This window comes from Vombatus ursinus, unplaced genomic scaffold (assembly GCF_900497805.2).
Source record: "Vombatus ursinus unplaced genomic scaffold, bare-nosed wombat genome assembly UNPS02005286.1, whole genome shotgun sequence".
Lineage (NCBI taxonomy): Eukaryota > Metazoa > Chordata > Mammalia > Diprotodontia > Vombatidae > Vombatus > Vombatus ursinus.
Genome location: NW_020945064.1, coordinates 5,183,561 through 5,199,135, shown reverse-complemented (window position 1 = coordinate 5,199,135; position 15,575 = coordinate 5,183,561). Strand labels below are relative to the sequence as shown.

Sequence of the window (15,575 nt, the reverse complement as noted above, 5' to 3'; positions counted from 1 at the left end):
GATATTACAAAAGGGACTCAACAAACATTTTTCAAGTTCATGCAAGAAATTACACTAGGTACTGAGGATATAGACAAAAAATGGCCCCTGTCTTCAAGAAGCTTATGTTCTACCGGAAGCAATGAACATGAAAATAACTAAGCACAATAATTTGAGGAAAGAGTGAGCTAGGGGACCCAGAAGATTGTGTAGGAGGTCAACCATGAATTCCTCTGGATGAACGAGAGAGATTCTAAGAGGCAGAAATGAGGACAAGTAGTCCAGGCATGACCCACACCCGAGGGCCTGCCTGTGCAAAGGGTTAGAGGCAGGAGGTGGTTGGCAAGCTTAGAGAACAGCGAGTCATTCGGTTTGGCCAATGTCCAGTGGGTGAATATGAAATGAGCCAGAAAAGTCTCCTGGGGCCAGCTGGTGAATGGCTTGACACTCCAAGCAGAGGCCTTCCTCATTTATTCTCAAGGAAGGAAGAACTGCTGAAGGTTCTCGAGTAATGGCCTGCCTGGGTCCAGTGGACAGGGCAGCCCTGTGGAGAGTGGATCTGAGAGAGGCTGTTGGAGTAGGCCCGGATGGGGACTCATTACTGAACCCGAGTAGAAATTGATGGTTTTGAGTAGAAATAACTCAGTAAGTGCATGCCAAAGTTTGAAGGTTTCAGTGGCTCCTGGCTTCTTCTATGATGAAATACTAGCTCCTTGGCCTAACATTTCGATTTTATTTTATAGTCACACTTTACAAATTCCACATTCCAGCCAAGCTGGACTACCTAGCTGGGGCCTCGGCCACCTCTCTCCATTGTCAGAGACCATCCCCCCTGTCCAGTCCTCCTCCTCTCTCAATCCTCCCTTCTCCCTTCATCTCTACCAGTTTAAATCCAGTTTCAAATCCTTCCAGACCCAGTTCAGGTGCCTATTTGAGGAAACCTTTCCTGTCTCCTTAGCTAAAAGTGCTCTCTCCCTCCTCAACTTTGGTCAAGATTTCTTCTTTGCCCTTATAGTAAGCATGCTATGTTGTATGTTTACTTTTATACCAGCTACATTGCCAAACTAGAGATTATAATTGGCCTAAAGAAAGGAACCATTTCTTTTAACCTTTGCATCCCAGTGTCTTGCACAAAGTAGGTGCTTTACACGTGTTTATTGAATAGAATAGAATAGAATTGATTTGCCTGCCTTTTAAAAGGCCAAAGGCTGCAGTTACTTAAAACTAAAACTAACGTGTGCTGGGTATGGCAACAATAAGCCAACAAATGATAGTATGATAAAATGCCTAAAGAGCTGGCAACCCTAATAAAGGGTTTTGGACCAGGACCATGGGATTAGGTAGTCATCTTGTGTCAACGTTCACAGTGTTGGTAAAGTTGTGTTTTCTCTGCCCTCAGATTACCATGAAGTTCTGCTTTTGCTCTTTTTGCCAAAGAAGGGCCCTTTACTGAATTTTCTTTTTTGTTTAATGAGAAATTTTAGCAAAGCAGATCAAAAAGTATAATCCAGTTAAGCAAAATAACAAGTCAGTGAGTCAGCAGACATTTACTATGTTTTAAGTAAGTGCTTGGGACATAAAGGCAAAAGGCAGGTCTTGCTCTCTAGAAAGCTTCAAAGTGAATATACAGAAAGTATTTGTGAATTGTCCTTCCTTTGACCTGACATACTTACTGTTGCTTAGAATACTAACTGGATGTGTAGGACTTCTTGAATAGGCTTTAAACAACTGATTACTTCGATCACTTGAAGATTCATTGTGACTTCAAGCGCTATAAAAAGACATTCAGAGGACATCCATCTTAACTGAGGGCGTGGGGCACAAAGGAATCGGCAGTATATCAGTTGTGCTGCTGAATGACATGACATTTTCAAAACTAAACTTTATTTTTGACTCATAAGCAACATGGGTGATCACTTAACAATGGTTCTCTAGAAGTGGTATCAAGGTGACTACATATAGCAACAGGCTCATTAGGAGTTAAGATGCTAGATGCTGGGGTGGGCTTATACAGGGCTACAATGGCAGGTGTCATGAATGTGAGACATCTTAACTTTTAAAAAAGATCATACCTCACTTTTTCCTTTAAAGAGAATTGTAAGTATCACGAAAGTGCCGAATGTTCCACAGAGTTACACAAAGAACCAAGAGGGTAAAGGATTACAGGTGGGTGTTTGGAAGTGGTTACTAAAATTAAGAAAGGAGTTCCGAAATTTTGTCTAGTGATAATTCACCAAATTATTTGCAGCAAACCTAAACCCATGGCCAAAAATATCCAGTGGGCAGTAACTTTTTTTGTATCATTTCTATGGTATCATTGGCATAGGGAATGTCTTCTGAGTAAACCTACTTTGCCAAGGCAGAAAGGAACTAAAAGGCCTTATGGGTCAGAGATGGTCTTCATGACTTTGATGCCAATTTGATATCCATTTATTATACCATAGCTGTTTCCCAAATTTACAGGAAAGCTTAGCACAAAGGTACATCATTTTATACTCCCAGCTTTCTTTCTTTTAAGCCTTAAATTGGTAAAGGGCCAAGTGCTTGGTGCATGCACAAGGCAGTACAGATAAGGGAATGAAATAAAACCATCCTTGCCCTCAAATCAAAACATTTTAATTCAGCCTGTATTGAGCCTTTGCTTTATGTTGTATACCAGAATGATAGCTCATCTTTATATAAGACTTGTAAGATTGGCAAAGCGTTTTCCTTATGTTATCTCAGCCGCATTCAGCATTGGCAGAATATATTTACTCACAAGACATTCCCATATGTTATCTCACCTGAGCTTCATAGCATCCCTGTGAGGTGAGTGCTATTTCTACTTTGCAGAGGGTAAAACTGGGGCTGAGCACTATGAAGGATGGCTTGCCCAGCAATACTCAGCTATTCCATGTCTGAGGCAAGCCTCAGACTCTTAGAGCCAACACTCGGTCTCCCACGCCACCTAGCTGCCTCTGTGGTCAAGTCAAGTCAGCTCAGCTTTGCCAAGAACTGCAGTCAACATTGGGGATGTACAAAAAGGCTGAGGCTCGAAGGAAGCCGAGAGACAGAGATGTGGTGGGAGAGCATTCCAGGTATGGAGGACCAGCAGGGAAAATGCTCGGAGTCAGGTGATGAAGGCTCTTGTGTGAGGAGAAGCAAGAAGACCATTGTCACTGGGTGGCAGAGCACCTGGAGGATCGTCAGGTGTAAGAAGACCAGAGAGGTGTGGGGAGAGGAAGGAGGCAGGTTAGGAAGGGCTTTCAAAGCCAAACAGCATTTCTGTTTGATCCTGGAGGTCATGGCGAGCCCTGGAGTTTATTAAATAGGATCAGACTTGCATTTGCTAAACATTAATTTCACAGTGGTGGGAACAAAAATGAAAGTCTCTGCCCTCAAGCTACTTATGTTCTCCTGGGAATGTACAGATCTTTTGTATGGAGTTCCAGCCCCACTCAGGTGGGCTTACAGTAGTTTCCCAAAGGACAGCGCTGGGCTGCGTGCTGCATGTGTCCGGGAGCCAGCCTCGTCCTGTTTGTGGTTGTAGTGAACCACGTTCTTCAGGGGTCATGCATGCTCTTCATATCCTTGCCACCTGCAGGGGCTTGGGGATGGTGGAATAAATGGTATATACACGTTGTTTAAGTATAACCTTACAGAGCTGAGATATACACAATGACTATGGGCCAGAGGGGAATCAGCTGGAAGAGACTGAAGCAGGGTGCTGGGAGATCATTGAGGAGCAGTCACTACAGCCAGAGAGGGAAGGGAAGGCTTGAGGGAGATGGATTCTGAACTGAATCTGGAAGGGAAGGATTTCCCCGGGAAGGAATTAAGGTCAAGGGTGGGAGTGGAGGGCACAGGATGATCCATATTAGGTTTGGAGGGAGGGGGTGATCCAAGTCAAGGCCCAGGGATGGCTGAAGGATGGACAAGTACGAGGACATGGGAGCAGTTTGGTTTGGCTAGATGTAGCAAAGGTAGAGGCAAGAATGTTGAGAGAACCTTGAAAAAGTAGGTTGGAGCCTGATTATGGAAGGCCTTAAGTGTCAGGTTAAGAAGTGTATAGTTTCAGCAGTGGGGATTTCTTGAAGGTATTTGTTTAGACAAGGTATGAGAGGGGACAGACTGAAGGAATTGGAAGCCATTACAATAGGACCAGTGTGTGATTTGTGTGTGAGTCACAGCCCTCTGTTAGACTAAGACCTCCATGGGGGCAGATACTATCAGCTCATGATTTTTGCATTTCCCCCAGTGTTTTGGGGTAGCTATTAACCCAGTATCAATGAACTTTGTGTGTTGTGAGTGTATGTTTATGTATATACATATGTATATATATATCTATATCTATATAGATATATATATACATACACACACACATATATTCATTTATTTCCTTTGTGATCCCATGTATTTTATGCCTTTATTTTGCAGTATGGCAGAAACTAAATATAGACCAACATTTCACACTGCATTCCAAAATAAGGTCAAAATGGGTACATGATTTACACATGAAGGGTGATACCATAAGCAAACTAGGAGAGCATGGAATAATTTACCTGTCAGATCTATGGATAAGGGAAGGGTTTAGGACCAAACAAGATATAGAAAGCATTATAAAATGTAAAATGGAGAATTTTTATTATATAAAATTAAAAAGTTTTTGCACAAACAAAACCAATGTAACCAAGATTAGAAGGAAAGAAGAAAACTGGGAAATTTTTTGCAGCAAATGTCCTTGATAAGGGCCTCATTTCTCAAATTACTGAGAGAACCGAGTCAAATTTATAATAATACAAGTCATTCCCCAATTGATACTTGGTCAAAGGATATGAACAGACAGTTTTCAGATGAAGAAATTAAAGCTGTCTCTAGTCATATGAAAAAATGCTCTAAATCACTGTTGATTAGAGACTTGCAAATTAAAACTCTGAGGTATCAGATTGCATAACATGACAGAAAAGGAAAATGATAGACATGGGAGGGAATGTGGGAAAACTGGGACACTAATGCACTGTTGGTGGAGTTGTGAACTGATTCAGCCATTTTGGAGAACAGTTTGAACTATGCCCAAAAGGCTATAAAACTGCATACTTTTCATCCAGCAATACCACTGCTAGGTCTGTATCCCAAAGATATACAAAAGAAGGGGAAAGGACCCATGTGTACAAAAATATTAATAGCAGCTCCTTTCATGGTGGGTAAAAATTAGAAATTGAGGGGATGCCCATCAATTGGAGAATGACTGAACAAGTTGTATGTGATTGTAATGGAATATTATTGTGCTATAAGAAATGACAAGCAGGATGATTTCAGAAAAACCTGCAAGGCCTTACATGAACTGATGCATAGTGAAGTGAACAGAACCAGGAGAACATTGTAGACAATGACAATAATACTGTATGATGATCAATTGTGAATGACTTAGGTATTCTTAGCAACACAGAGACCCAAGACAATCCCAAAGGACTGATGTTGTCTGAATACAGACTGAAGTGCACTCTCTCCCTCTCTCTTTCAGTCCTTGCACAAAATGACTATTATGGAAATGTTTTACATGATGGCACATGTATAACCTTTATCAGATTGCTTACCATGGCGGGGGGGGGGGGGGGAAGAGGGAGAAATAGAATTTGGAACTCAAACTTTTTTTTTTGGGTGAGGCAATCGGGGTTAAGTGACTTACCCAAGATCACACAGCTGGTAAGTGTCAAGTATCTGAGTCCGGATTTGAACTCAGGTCCTCCTGACTCCAAGACTGGAGCTCTATCCACTTCGCCACCTAGCTGCCCCTGGAATTCAGACTTTAAAAAATGTTAAAAAATTGTTTTTACATGTAATTGGGGAAAAAGTTATATATTATTTTTAAAAACATGATCTTGAAAAGGGGTCTAAATAGCCTTTACCAGATTTCCAAAGGAATCTATGACCCCCCAAAAGATTAAGAACTCTTGTTTTGAGCATATAGTATCACAAAATATAAACAATAATACAACATTAAGTTTTGAAGGTAAAGAGAGGGTACATGCCCCCAAATTCCAGTGGTAGCAGTAAGGTTAATATATGAAAGATATTGCAGAGGCACAATTGGTAAGAATTGGCAGCTGATTAGATAAAGTGCTGGAGAAGGGAGAAGTCAAAATAATTCTGAGATTTGAATCCCTGGTGACTAGGAGGATTTTACCAGAAATAGGGAAGGTAAGGGGAAGGGTAGAGTTTATAAAAATGACAACTTGTTCAGCTTTGATGAGGATGAGTTTCAAGTACCATTGGAATATCTAGGTGGAAATATAAAGCTGTCAATCCGAAATAGGACACAGGCACTCTGGAGTAGAATGTAGATATCAGGGTCATCCGCATGGGAGGGGCTGATTGAAATCATGAGAGAAGGTATTTACTCATCTCATTGCCTATGGTGAAGTATATAGAAAGAAAAGAGGGGGAAGCATAGTCTTGGAGGGTGTCCCCATTTAAGGAAAAGAAAGGAGAACAAGGCAGCATTTTCAGCAGAGCGGTTAAAGAGCTAAGAAGGAGAATCGTGAGAGGACGGTGTTTTGGAAGCCAAAGGAGGAGAGACTATTAAGAAAGGGGGTGAGGGGTAGGGGAAGATTTGAGCAGTGTCAGATGCAGAGAAGTCAAAAGGAAATGACTTTTAAAAAGCCATTGAATTTTATAATAAGGCAATCATTAGAGACCTAAAGGAGTTTTATTGTAGGATCATAGATCTACTTAGGGCACCACTCTCCTCCTAGTCTAAACCCCAACCTCACTTTCATCTTGTATGTCCTTCTTGCCAAATCTACTGTAATATCTTCCCTCCTCTGACACTGCCACCCCTTGGTGCAGGCCTCATCCCCTCACACCTAGACTATAGCAATAGCTTACTAGTTGGTTCCTCTGCCACAAATCTCTGCCCACTCCAGTCCATTCTTCACTTACCATCAAAATGATCTCCCTAAAGCATAGCTCAGATTGTGTCACACACACTACATGCTCCATTCAGTCAAATCCAGTGGCTCCCTACTAACTCCCGGATCAAATATAAAATTCTCCTTTTGGCTTTTAAAGGCCTTCATAACTTACGTCCCCCTTACTTTCTAGTCTTCTTACACCTTTACCCCCCTCCAAGTACCTCTGATCCAGTAACTCTAGCCTCCTTTTTGTGCTTCACACAAGACACTTGGTCTGCTTCGAGCCATTTTCAGCGGCTGTTTCCCAGGCCTGGAATGCTCTGTCTCCTCCTCTCTGACTCCTGGCTTCTCTGGAGTCCTTCAAATACTGCTTACATCCCAGCTTCTACAAGAAGCTTTTGTGAGTCCCATTTAATGCTACTGCCATCCCTCTGTGGTTATCTTCAATTTATTCTGCCTATGTCTTTTTAAAAAATTAATTAATTTTAGTTTTCATCATTCACTTTTATAAGATTTTGAGTTCCAAGTTTTTTTCTCCCTCTCTCCCTCCCTCCTCTTGCGTCTCCCCAAGACAACAAGCAGTCTGATATAGTATATCTGTATATGTCTTATTTGTACATAATTATTTTCATGTCTCCCCCATTAGACTGTGAGCTCCTTGAGAGCAGGGACTGTCTTTTGCTTTTCTCTGTATCCCCATTGATTAGCATCCTGTAGTCAATTAATTTGCTCTTGACTTGAGTGGACTTAGAAGGGACCTCTAGCTCATTTAGTTGTTCCCCTTTCATTTTATGACTGAGGAAACTGAGTTAGTCAATAAACATTTATTAAGCACCTACTGCTTGCTGGGCAATAAGCTATTTGTGGAACCTGGACCCCCCTGGAAAGGGGGGTGGGGTGGGGGCAAGTTATGAAGGGCTTTAAAAGCCAGACAGAGGAATTTATGTTTAATCCTGGAGGTGATGGGGTTTATTGTATGGGAAGGTCAGATCTGTTTTAGGAAGATCACTTTGACAACTGAGTAGAAAATGAACTGGGTAGATTTCATGGTAAGCAGGTTATTGCAATAGAGGAATGGTGAGGTGGTGCCTGCCCCGAGGTGGTGGCAATGCCAGAAGAGAGAAGGGCATATTGGAGAGATGCTAGGGGGAAATGACAGACCTTGGGCACAGATTGGATATAGGGGGGAGGGGCATGAGAGAGAGAGGGAGGACTTGAGAATGAGCCGGGGTGACTGGCATGGTGGTGCCCTCTACAGGAAGAGGGAAACGGTCATGAGGAAGAGGGCAACATTTTGGGGGAAAGAATGAGCTGAGTTGTGGACGTGTTGAGCAGACGATGTGGAACATTCAGTTCTCTGAGGTTCCTGATGGGCAGTGGGAGATGCGAGGTTGGGGGTCAGCAGAGTTCTGGGCTTTGTATGAGTAGATTTAAGAATCCTTCGCCTGGGGACGATGATTGAGTCCCCGGGAGCTGATGAGGTCACCAGGTCGTCTGCCTTGAGCTGACCTCCATCTACTGTTACCACTGCTGCCCCGCAAAGTTCACCCTTAGGGGTTCCGCGAGCCAGCTGAGCCTTTTTCCATTGCTAACAGGTGAGAAGAGAGTGGGTGAGACCGGGCGAGCACAGAAATGAAATTAATTGCTTACTGCCACAAAGGAAGTTCTTTTCACTAGTTGGTTATAGTTTTTTGGGACACGTTCCGAATGCAGGAGAATTTGTGATTTTTCGCACCTGCAAGGTACAACCAACAGGAAATAACGCTAACCACATTACTTTGGTGATTTCAAGTTTAATTGCTGGGGTAGTGGAGAAAAATGAAGTCATGTACCTTTAAGGTTCGCGCCATTTCTGTGAAGGGAAAAATAACTTTATCCAGTAGGCTGCAGAACCCCTTTGCCCTTGCTACGCGTTTCCGCCCCCACTTGCAGCTCCGATTGGCTGGAAAGCGCCGGGGGCTCTGATAGGCTGAAATCACCGCTATCCCAGCGTGCTTCGCGACGCCGCTTTCCTTTCCGATCGGCTGAGGTGCCCGTGAGGAGGTAAGCGTGATTCGTGGCCTAAGCCATCCGTTTCCATCCGTCCTCAGGTTGGGTCGTCCGGCTCCCTTTTCGACCTGGAAGGCAGCGCTGGGCCTGGACCTGGGCGGCGAGGCCCTCAGGCGAGGTCGAGAGCCCCGCCATGGGTCTCTTGCTTCCTTGCGCGGCGGGCGGCGCCGGACCTCCCGAGGCCTCGGCCTGGCCTAACCCGCCCGCGGCCAGCGTGACTCCTTGAGAGAGACCCAGGCAGCCGCCGGGGAGGGAACCAGGCCGGCGGCGGGCCCCCTAGCACGTTGTCCTGGGGCGAGGGTGGCGAGAGGCGCCGCATCAGGTGAGCCTGACCCCGGGCCCCGCGGCTTCCCGGAGCAGGCCGGAGGGCGGCGCCGACTTCCTCAGTCCCCGGGGCTTAGCAGAGGTTTCTGAGCGCTGGTAAATGGGAAGGCTGACAATTGCCCGGCCCGTGCCGACAGGCCATCCCCCTCGGCGGCTTGGGAGGGCAGGAGACGGGCCCAATAACCAGCGAGGCGTGGGCCGGGGGTGGCCCTTGGTCCGAGCTTAGGAGGACGCCAGGAAGGCCAGAAAACGGCTCTGCCGGCGGGGAGTCGTGGTCCGGTCAGCGTGGCTGGAGAGCGCACGGAGCGGGACCAGGGCCGGGCCGGGCTCCAGCAGCAGTAGGCCGTGCCCGGAGCCCCCGGGGTGTAGGGAGGAGATGTTAGGGTTAGCCTCTGCTGGACGAAGTGTCGTCCGTGAACCAAGGCCTTTCCAGCCTCGTTTTACTTTATCCCCCGATTGCTTAACAGACTTTAAATTGTCCTTACTTCGTGCCAAGCACCACGCGGTGCAGTCCTAAGGGCATGAAGACAAAAAGTCTTTTTCAAAGAGCTTTCGCTCTAAGAGGAGAACAACACAGATGAGTAAACACAGTAATTTGGGGGGAGGAAGGCTCAGCATTTGAAGGGAAAAGGTAGAATTGTGCAGCATTCCAGGTGTGGGGACTGGTTGGTGCAAAGACAGTGTTTATTGGAGCCTCTCGTGGAGGACATGAAATGGCAAAGGAACTTGTATTTGGTTCTGGAAGCAGCAGGGAGCCCTAGAAGAGTCTTATAGAACAAAGAAGGGCCATTGTTAGACCCCTGCTTTGGAAACATTTATTTTGACAGTTGGAGATTGGATGTAAAAGAGACTATAAGCCCTTGAAGGACAGGGCACAATGTACCCTTTGTGGCTGTAAATGCTTTATGATTTTTTTATTCATAAAGGTAACATAGGGCCTAGGGAACCGAACTTGGTATGAGGAAGGCCTGAGTTGATCAAATCTTGCCTTACAGATATTTATTAGCTCTGTGAACCTGAGCAAGTCACGTATGACCCCAGTGTTAATTTCCTCATCTGTAACAGTGTTAGTTGAGGGGAACAATGGCAGAGTTCTAAAAAAATGAGGGAGTGAGATAAGGTGGGGGAAAAGGTATGTGTTGGTGGTAGCAGAATAGTTGATGGGTTGTAGGCTAAGGAGAAGGGGGGAAGGGGAGGCAGAGATGAAATTTACAGTTGGATGAAACCTAGGTTCTATGCACCATCTCAGGTTTTCTTGCAACTACCCTCTGTTAGCTTTCCTACCTACGTTATTGTCCTTCTCAGCTTCTAGTTTTAATTATCTTCATGCAGATAATCCTTGAGCTCCAGTACATCACCAGCTGCCTTCTGGATACCCCAAAGCCATCTCTAATACTAGTCTTCTTCCTTCCTTCCTTCCTTCCTTCTGATCTTTCATATTCTGTCCAGGACCTCAGGTACTTCTAATCACTCACTTTTGCAACTTAATATTCTATTCTTGATTCTTCATATCTAATCAGTTTCAAAGTCTTGTGATTTCCAGGATCTTGTGATTTCTTGCATCTCTCGCCTCTCCGCTAATATGCCACACACCTTGCTTTAGGCTCTAATCCCTTCTCATTATCTTCCTAAAAGTGGGGATAATAATAACCCATACCATACAGGTTACAGACTTAATCATGAGGATCCTGGAAATGCTATATAAATATAAACGATAACTTTTCATTCCCGCTTTTCTTAAAAGAAAATCGTTTCTACCTCCTTCATGAAGCTCCTTCGTATCCCCCACCCCCAATATTTTCTCAGGTTGCACAGGTCTTTGTTCCTAGCACTGCTTTATGCCCGTACATTGTAGGTGCAGAAGTCTCTCATAAATATAAGATCTTGATCAGAGACTGTCACCTGGAATCTAACACAGCAGTTGTACAAAGGTATTTAAGAAGTCTTTATTGAATTGATTATTAAAGCAGGTTATAACAATAGAGTTCATCCTGTAATTGAGTAAGTACAGCATAAAGTAGACAAAAAACTACAAAGGCAAATGAAATTGCTGACTAGGTAGTACTGTGAGTGTCTTTTTTCCTTTTTTTTACATTTCAAACTTAGGTACTTTTTTTTTTCCAAAATGTTTTATTAATTTATTAATTAACACCATAGTGCTTTCTTTGGATGTGGATAGCATTTTCCATCATGAGGCTTTTGGAGATGTCTTAGATCTTTTTATTGCAGAGAGGGGTTAAGAATGTCTTTTTTCTATGTACATAACGTGTGGTGTTACTGCTTTTCTTCAGGGCTCTAAGCAGCCATGGCACCCAGCCGAAATGGCATGATTCTGAAACCCCATTTCCACAAAGACTGGCAAAGACGAGTTGCCACATGGTTTAACCAGCCAGCCAGGAAGATCAGAAGGTAAGTAATATGAGAGGTTTTAGTTGGTCCATTGCTTTTCTATTTGAAGTCACCTCCTAGGTCTTGATTTCCTCATTGAAATAAGTATTTTAGACCAGGTCTTAGTGTTCCGATTCTGGTTCAGAAGGTCTGAACTTAAAGCACCCACTTTACACACACCCCTTTACCTCTGTGGTTGGTAAAAGCAGGGAGCATGCCTCTTGGTCTTCTGATGTTCATATTTCATTTTTATGGTTTTTTGATGTTTTATTGGTTGAATTGGGCTATATTTTGTATTTTGTATGGGGTTAACATCTCTGAGACTGGACCAGAGGTTTGATATCTTAGAAGAAACTTGATCTCACAGTCAAATGATGACATTTTCTCCGGAATCTCTGTACTGCCTCTGATGAAAGTACATATGAACCCTTTTCCATCTGATGACTGTTGTGATCTCTCTCGTTAGGACAAAGAAGTCACAGCTTTTGATAGCACACCATGTCTGGTGTGTACCAGTCCAAAATAAAATGTCTAGAAAACGTATCTTTATTGTTAATCTTATCCCTGAGCTGATCCTCAAGCCAAGGTAGGAAAATCACTCCTGAATCTCCCTGAACAGGCGAAAGGCCCGTCAAGCCAAGGCACGTCGAATTGCTCCTCGCCCTGCGTCTGGTCCTATCCGGCCCATCGTGAGGTGCCCTACTGTGCGATACCACACCAAAGTGCGTGCTGGTAGAGGGTTCAGCTTGGAAGAGCTTCGGGTAAGTTGAATGGAAACCCTACATTTTAACTAGACACAATATAGTACTTGTTTCTGCGTTGGTCAAGCAGTCAAATGATGACATGATCTCCGGAATCTCTGTACTGCCTCTGATGAATGTACGTTTGAACCCTTTTCCATCTGATGACTGTTACAGCCTGGTCTCTTTCTGTAGGCTGTAGAAGTCGCAGGGTATGAACAGCACTTAATAGTTATCTTTATGGGGTGTAGGTGGCTGGTATCCATAAAAAAGTGGCACGGACCATTGGTATCTCTGTGGACCCTCGTCGCCGAAATAAGTCTACAGAGTCTCTCCAGGCAAATGTGCAGCGGCTGAAAGAATATCGTTCCAAACTGATCCTCTTCCCAAGGAGACCATCTGCACCCAAGAAGGGAGATAGCTCTGTAAGTATAAGATGTGTAATAGATGGCATGGGGTCTTTGTGGAGAGAACTGATTATCGATTCATCTTAATCACTTAATGTTTTGGTTAGTCAATAGGCTTTTATTAAGCACCTACTATGCTAACTAACAGGGTTACAAGAAAGACAAAAAATAGTCCCTGCTTTCAAGGAGCTCATAGTCTAATGAGGTAGATAGCATGAAAACTATACAAATAAACTACATGCAGAATAGATTGGAAATAATCAACAGAGGAAAGGCACTGACATTAAGTAGGGCTAATCAGCAAAAGCTTCTTACAGAAGGTGGCTGAGACTTTTAGATAGGAAGGGAAAGAGGTAGAGACGGAGTGGGGGAGGGGATGAATCCCAGGTGTGGTGGAGAGCAAGTGAAAATGCTTGAGGGGGCAGGAAATTCCTGACTTGTGAGGAACAACAAGGAGGCCAATGTTACTCGGTCTTAAACTTCATAGCAGGGAGTGGGGTGTAATAAGGAGCTGCTGGAGTTAATTGATGGGAGGTGAGGGAGCTAGCATGGCCAGATTTTCTAAAGATCTAAAGTTTGGTACTTGGAATGAGGAGGGTCTTGAGGCAAGGGAGACCAACCTAGAGACTGTTGCTTCTAGGCACGAAGGGATGAGGGTCTTTGCCTAGATGGTGGCAAATTAAGGTAAAATCAATAAGACTTGGCAAGAGATTGGATATGGAGGGATGAGAGTGAAGAGTCAGGATGACACCTTAGTTTCCAGCCTAAGTAATTGGGAGGATCGTTGTACCCTCAACAGAGATAGGAATTTAGTCTTCAAAAATTGTTCATTCTGATGAACAGGATAACCAGCTCATCTCAAGTTCATGAAAGTTTCTATGCTTTTTCACCCGACACTGATAACAAAGGCGAATCCCTTCCTTCAAAAAACATGTCGAATAACTATCACATAAATGTTAACACAAAAATTTGTTGAATGTGAAAAGTACAGAGCACTCTACAAAAACTTTCTAAGATGTTTGAGGGCACCTGTGTTGATATTAATGAACATTTGAATTTAGGAATATATTCTCCTTCCCCTGCCTCAAATGTAAGGGACAAACACTAAAGCATGAATTGAATGTTATTTTACTACTTGAGTTTATGGAGATCTACACATTAATAGTTTGTAAAATTAGGTCTTTTTTTTTTTTTTTTTTGAATGAGACCTGGAATCCTGTTTAATGTATTTTAATCTTTGTCCTTGACCACCGTGCATTACTATTTGAATAAGACAAGTTCCCTCAAAATTTTCACTTCCAGATCTAACAAAGTACAGTAGTGACAAAGTCCTTGGTTTGTGAATATTTGAGATAGTGTCACTAATTGTAGGGAAAAAAAAACACTGAAAATTTACTCTCTTGTTACAGGCTGAAGAACTCAAGTTGGCAACCCAGCTTACAGGACCAGTTATGCCCATCAGAAATGTAAGTGAACTCATTTATGAGCAGAGGTGGGTCAGTGCCCATGTGACTTAACTGGGATTTCTTCTTTGGAGGAGGTGGAAGAGGGAAAGACTGGACTCCTACCGTTGAGGGTTTGATGGGGGAGCGTTGGGGCACCTTACATCGCAGAAAGGTCTTTGGAAGCTTAGCTTTGAATGCTTAGGAAGGGGAAATCTGAATTACTTCCCTTAGGTACAGTTTAATTACTTTTCCCAGCCCTGGAATTGGCCCTGTATCATCTTGCTGCTCTGATGCAACTTTACCACTAGAGAAGGAGGTAGAATTAGTAAGCACAGAAGCTACAATTGTAAAATTTCTATTGTTTGAAAGAATTGTTTATACCAGGCTGTAGGTGTCTCTATTGGACAGATGGAAAATTTTTTGTTTTTTGGCGGGGAGTTGGTGTGGTGGTGTTTTGTTTTGTTTTTGGCCAGCTCAAATAGAAACATTTTACTAGCCTGATTTTAGTAACTCTTCTCTATGTACCTTCTCTTACAATTTGATCAACTCCTCAATGGTTTCTGGACAGAGTTGACTATTTTGTTAGAATTGTTAGTAATAATTAAAATCCAGGAGTACCCAGGCAGGCTGTCAGCTTGTAGGGGAACCTAGATGGAAATAACGTCCTGTGAGATAAAGAGAGGTCTTTGTGCCCCTTCAGGTCTACAAGAAAGAGAAAGCTCGAGTCATCACTGAAGACGAGAAGAATTTCAAGGCATTTGCCAGTCTTCGGATGGCCCGGGCCAATGCCCGTCTCTTTGGAATCCGGGCAAAACGAGCCAAGGAGGCTGCAGAGCAAGATGTGGAGAAGAAAAAGTAAACAGCCTCTGAGAACTTTCAATAAAATAATACAAAATATCTGCCTGACGTTGTCTTGGATCAGCTGTAAAGAGCTGGAGAGGGATTAAAAAGCCAGTCTTTCTGGGTCAACGAGTCCTAGCAAGTCCCAAGGCTGAGATGAGAGCAAGTTGGCTCTCGTGGAGCCTGAATAGGTATGGATGGGCGCTTGAGGCCATTCGCTCTAGCTACTGTGGTCCATACAAAGACTGCTGACATAACATAGGCTTGGGTCTTGAAGGCAGTGCCTGGGCCCTTGGTCCAGCTCTCTTCCTATTGGCCAGCTTAGAGGTTGATGTCGATTCATTCTCTAGCTGTTCTCCTCTGTTTCCATTGAGTGCCTTAACTGCCTTGATGGACATGACCTGTCTTGCATTCTGTCCTGAAGATTTTCTTCACCGCTTAATTCAGTGATTGGGTACCTTGGTTTTGCCACAGATTATTTTTATTTTAAAACAGCCACTCAACCACCCA

General features: G+C 43.7%; 1 protein-coding gene and 2 non-coding genes across 3 annotated transcripts; all 3 read left to right on the top strand.

Annotated features, from left to right (window-relative positions):
• The first annotated feature begins 8,811 nt into the window (after positions 1–8,811).
• RPL13 (ribosomal protein L13) lies at positions 8,812–15,124 on the top strand. The gene is made up of 6 exons (XM_027847627.1): positions 8,812–8,915; positions 11,537–11,654; positions 12,253–12,394; positions 12,625–12,798; positions 14,190–14,246; positions 14,926–15,124. The coding sequence occupies exons 2-6, from the start codon at positions 11,551–11,553 to the stop codon at positions 15,082–15,084; spliced, it is 636 nt and encodes a 211-aa protein (XP_027703428.1). The 5' UTR covers positions 8,812–8,915; positions 11,537–11,550; the 3' UTR covers positions 15,085–15,124.
• On the top strand, positions 12,006–12,092 carry LOC114032452. The gene has a single exon (XR_003567835.1). It is a non-coding gene; the product is annotated as a small nucleolar RNA MBII-202 (small nucleolar RNA).
• On the top strand, positions 12,470–12,557 carry LOC114032453. Its single transcript, XR_003567836.1, has one exon. It is a non-coding gene; the product is annotated as a small nucleolar RNA MBII-202 (small nucleolar RNA).
• Positions 15,125–15,575: the final 451 nt, after the last annotated feature.

Bases quoted from the DNA above. Each gene is read 5' to 3' on its own strand.
- RPL13 (XM_027847627.1), top strand. From the start codon at position 11,551: ATGGCACCCAGCCGAAATGGCATGATTCTGAAACCCCATTTCCACAAA. The intron at 11,655-12,252 runs GTAAGTAATATG...CTCCCTGAACAG, and splicing joins CCAGCCAGGAAGATCAGAAG to GCGAAAGGCCCGTCAAGCCA. The intron at 12,395-12,624 runs GTAAGTTGAATG...TATGGGGTGTAG, and splicing joins TCAGCTTGGAAGAGCTTCGG to GTGGCTGGTATCCATAAAAA.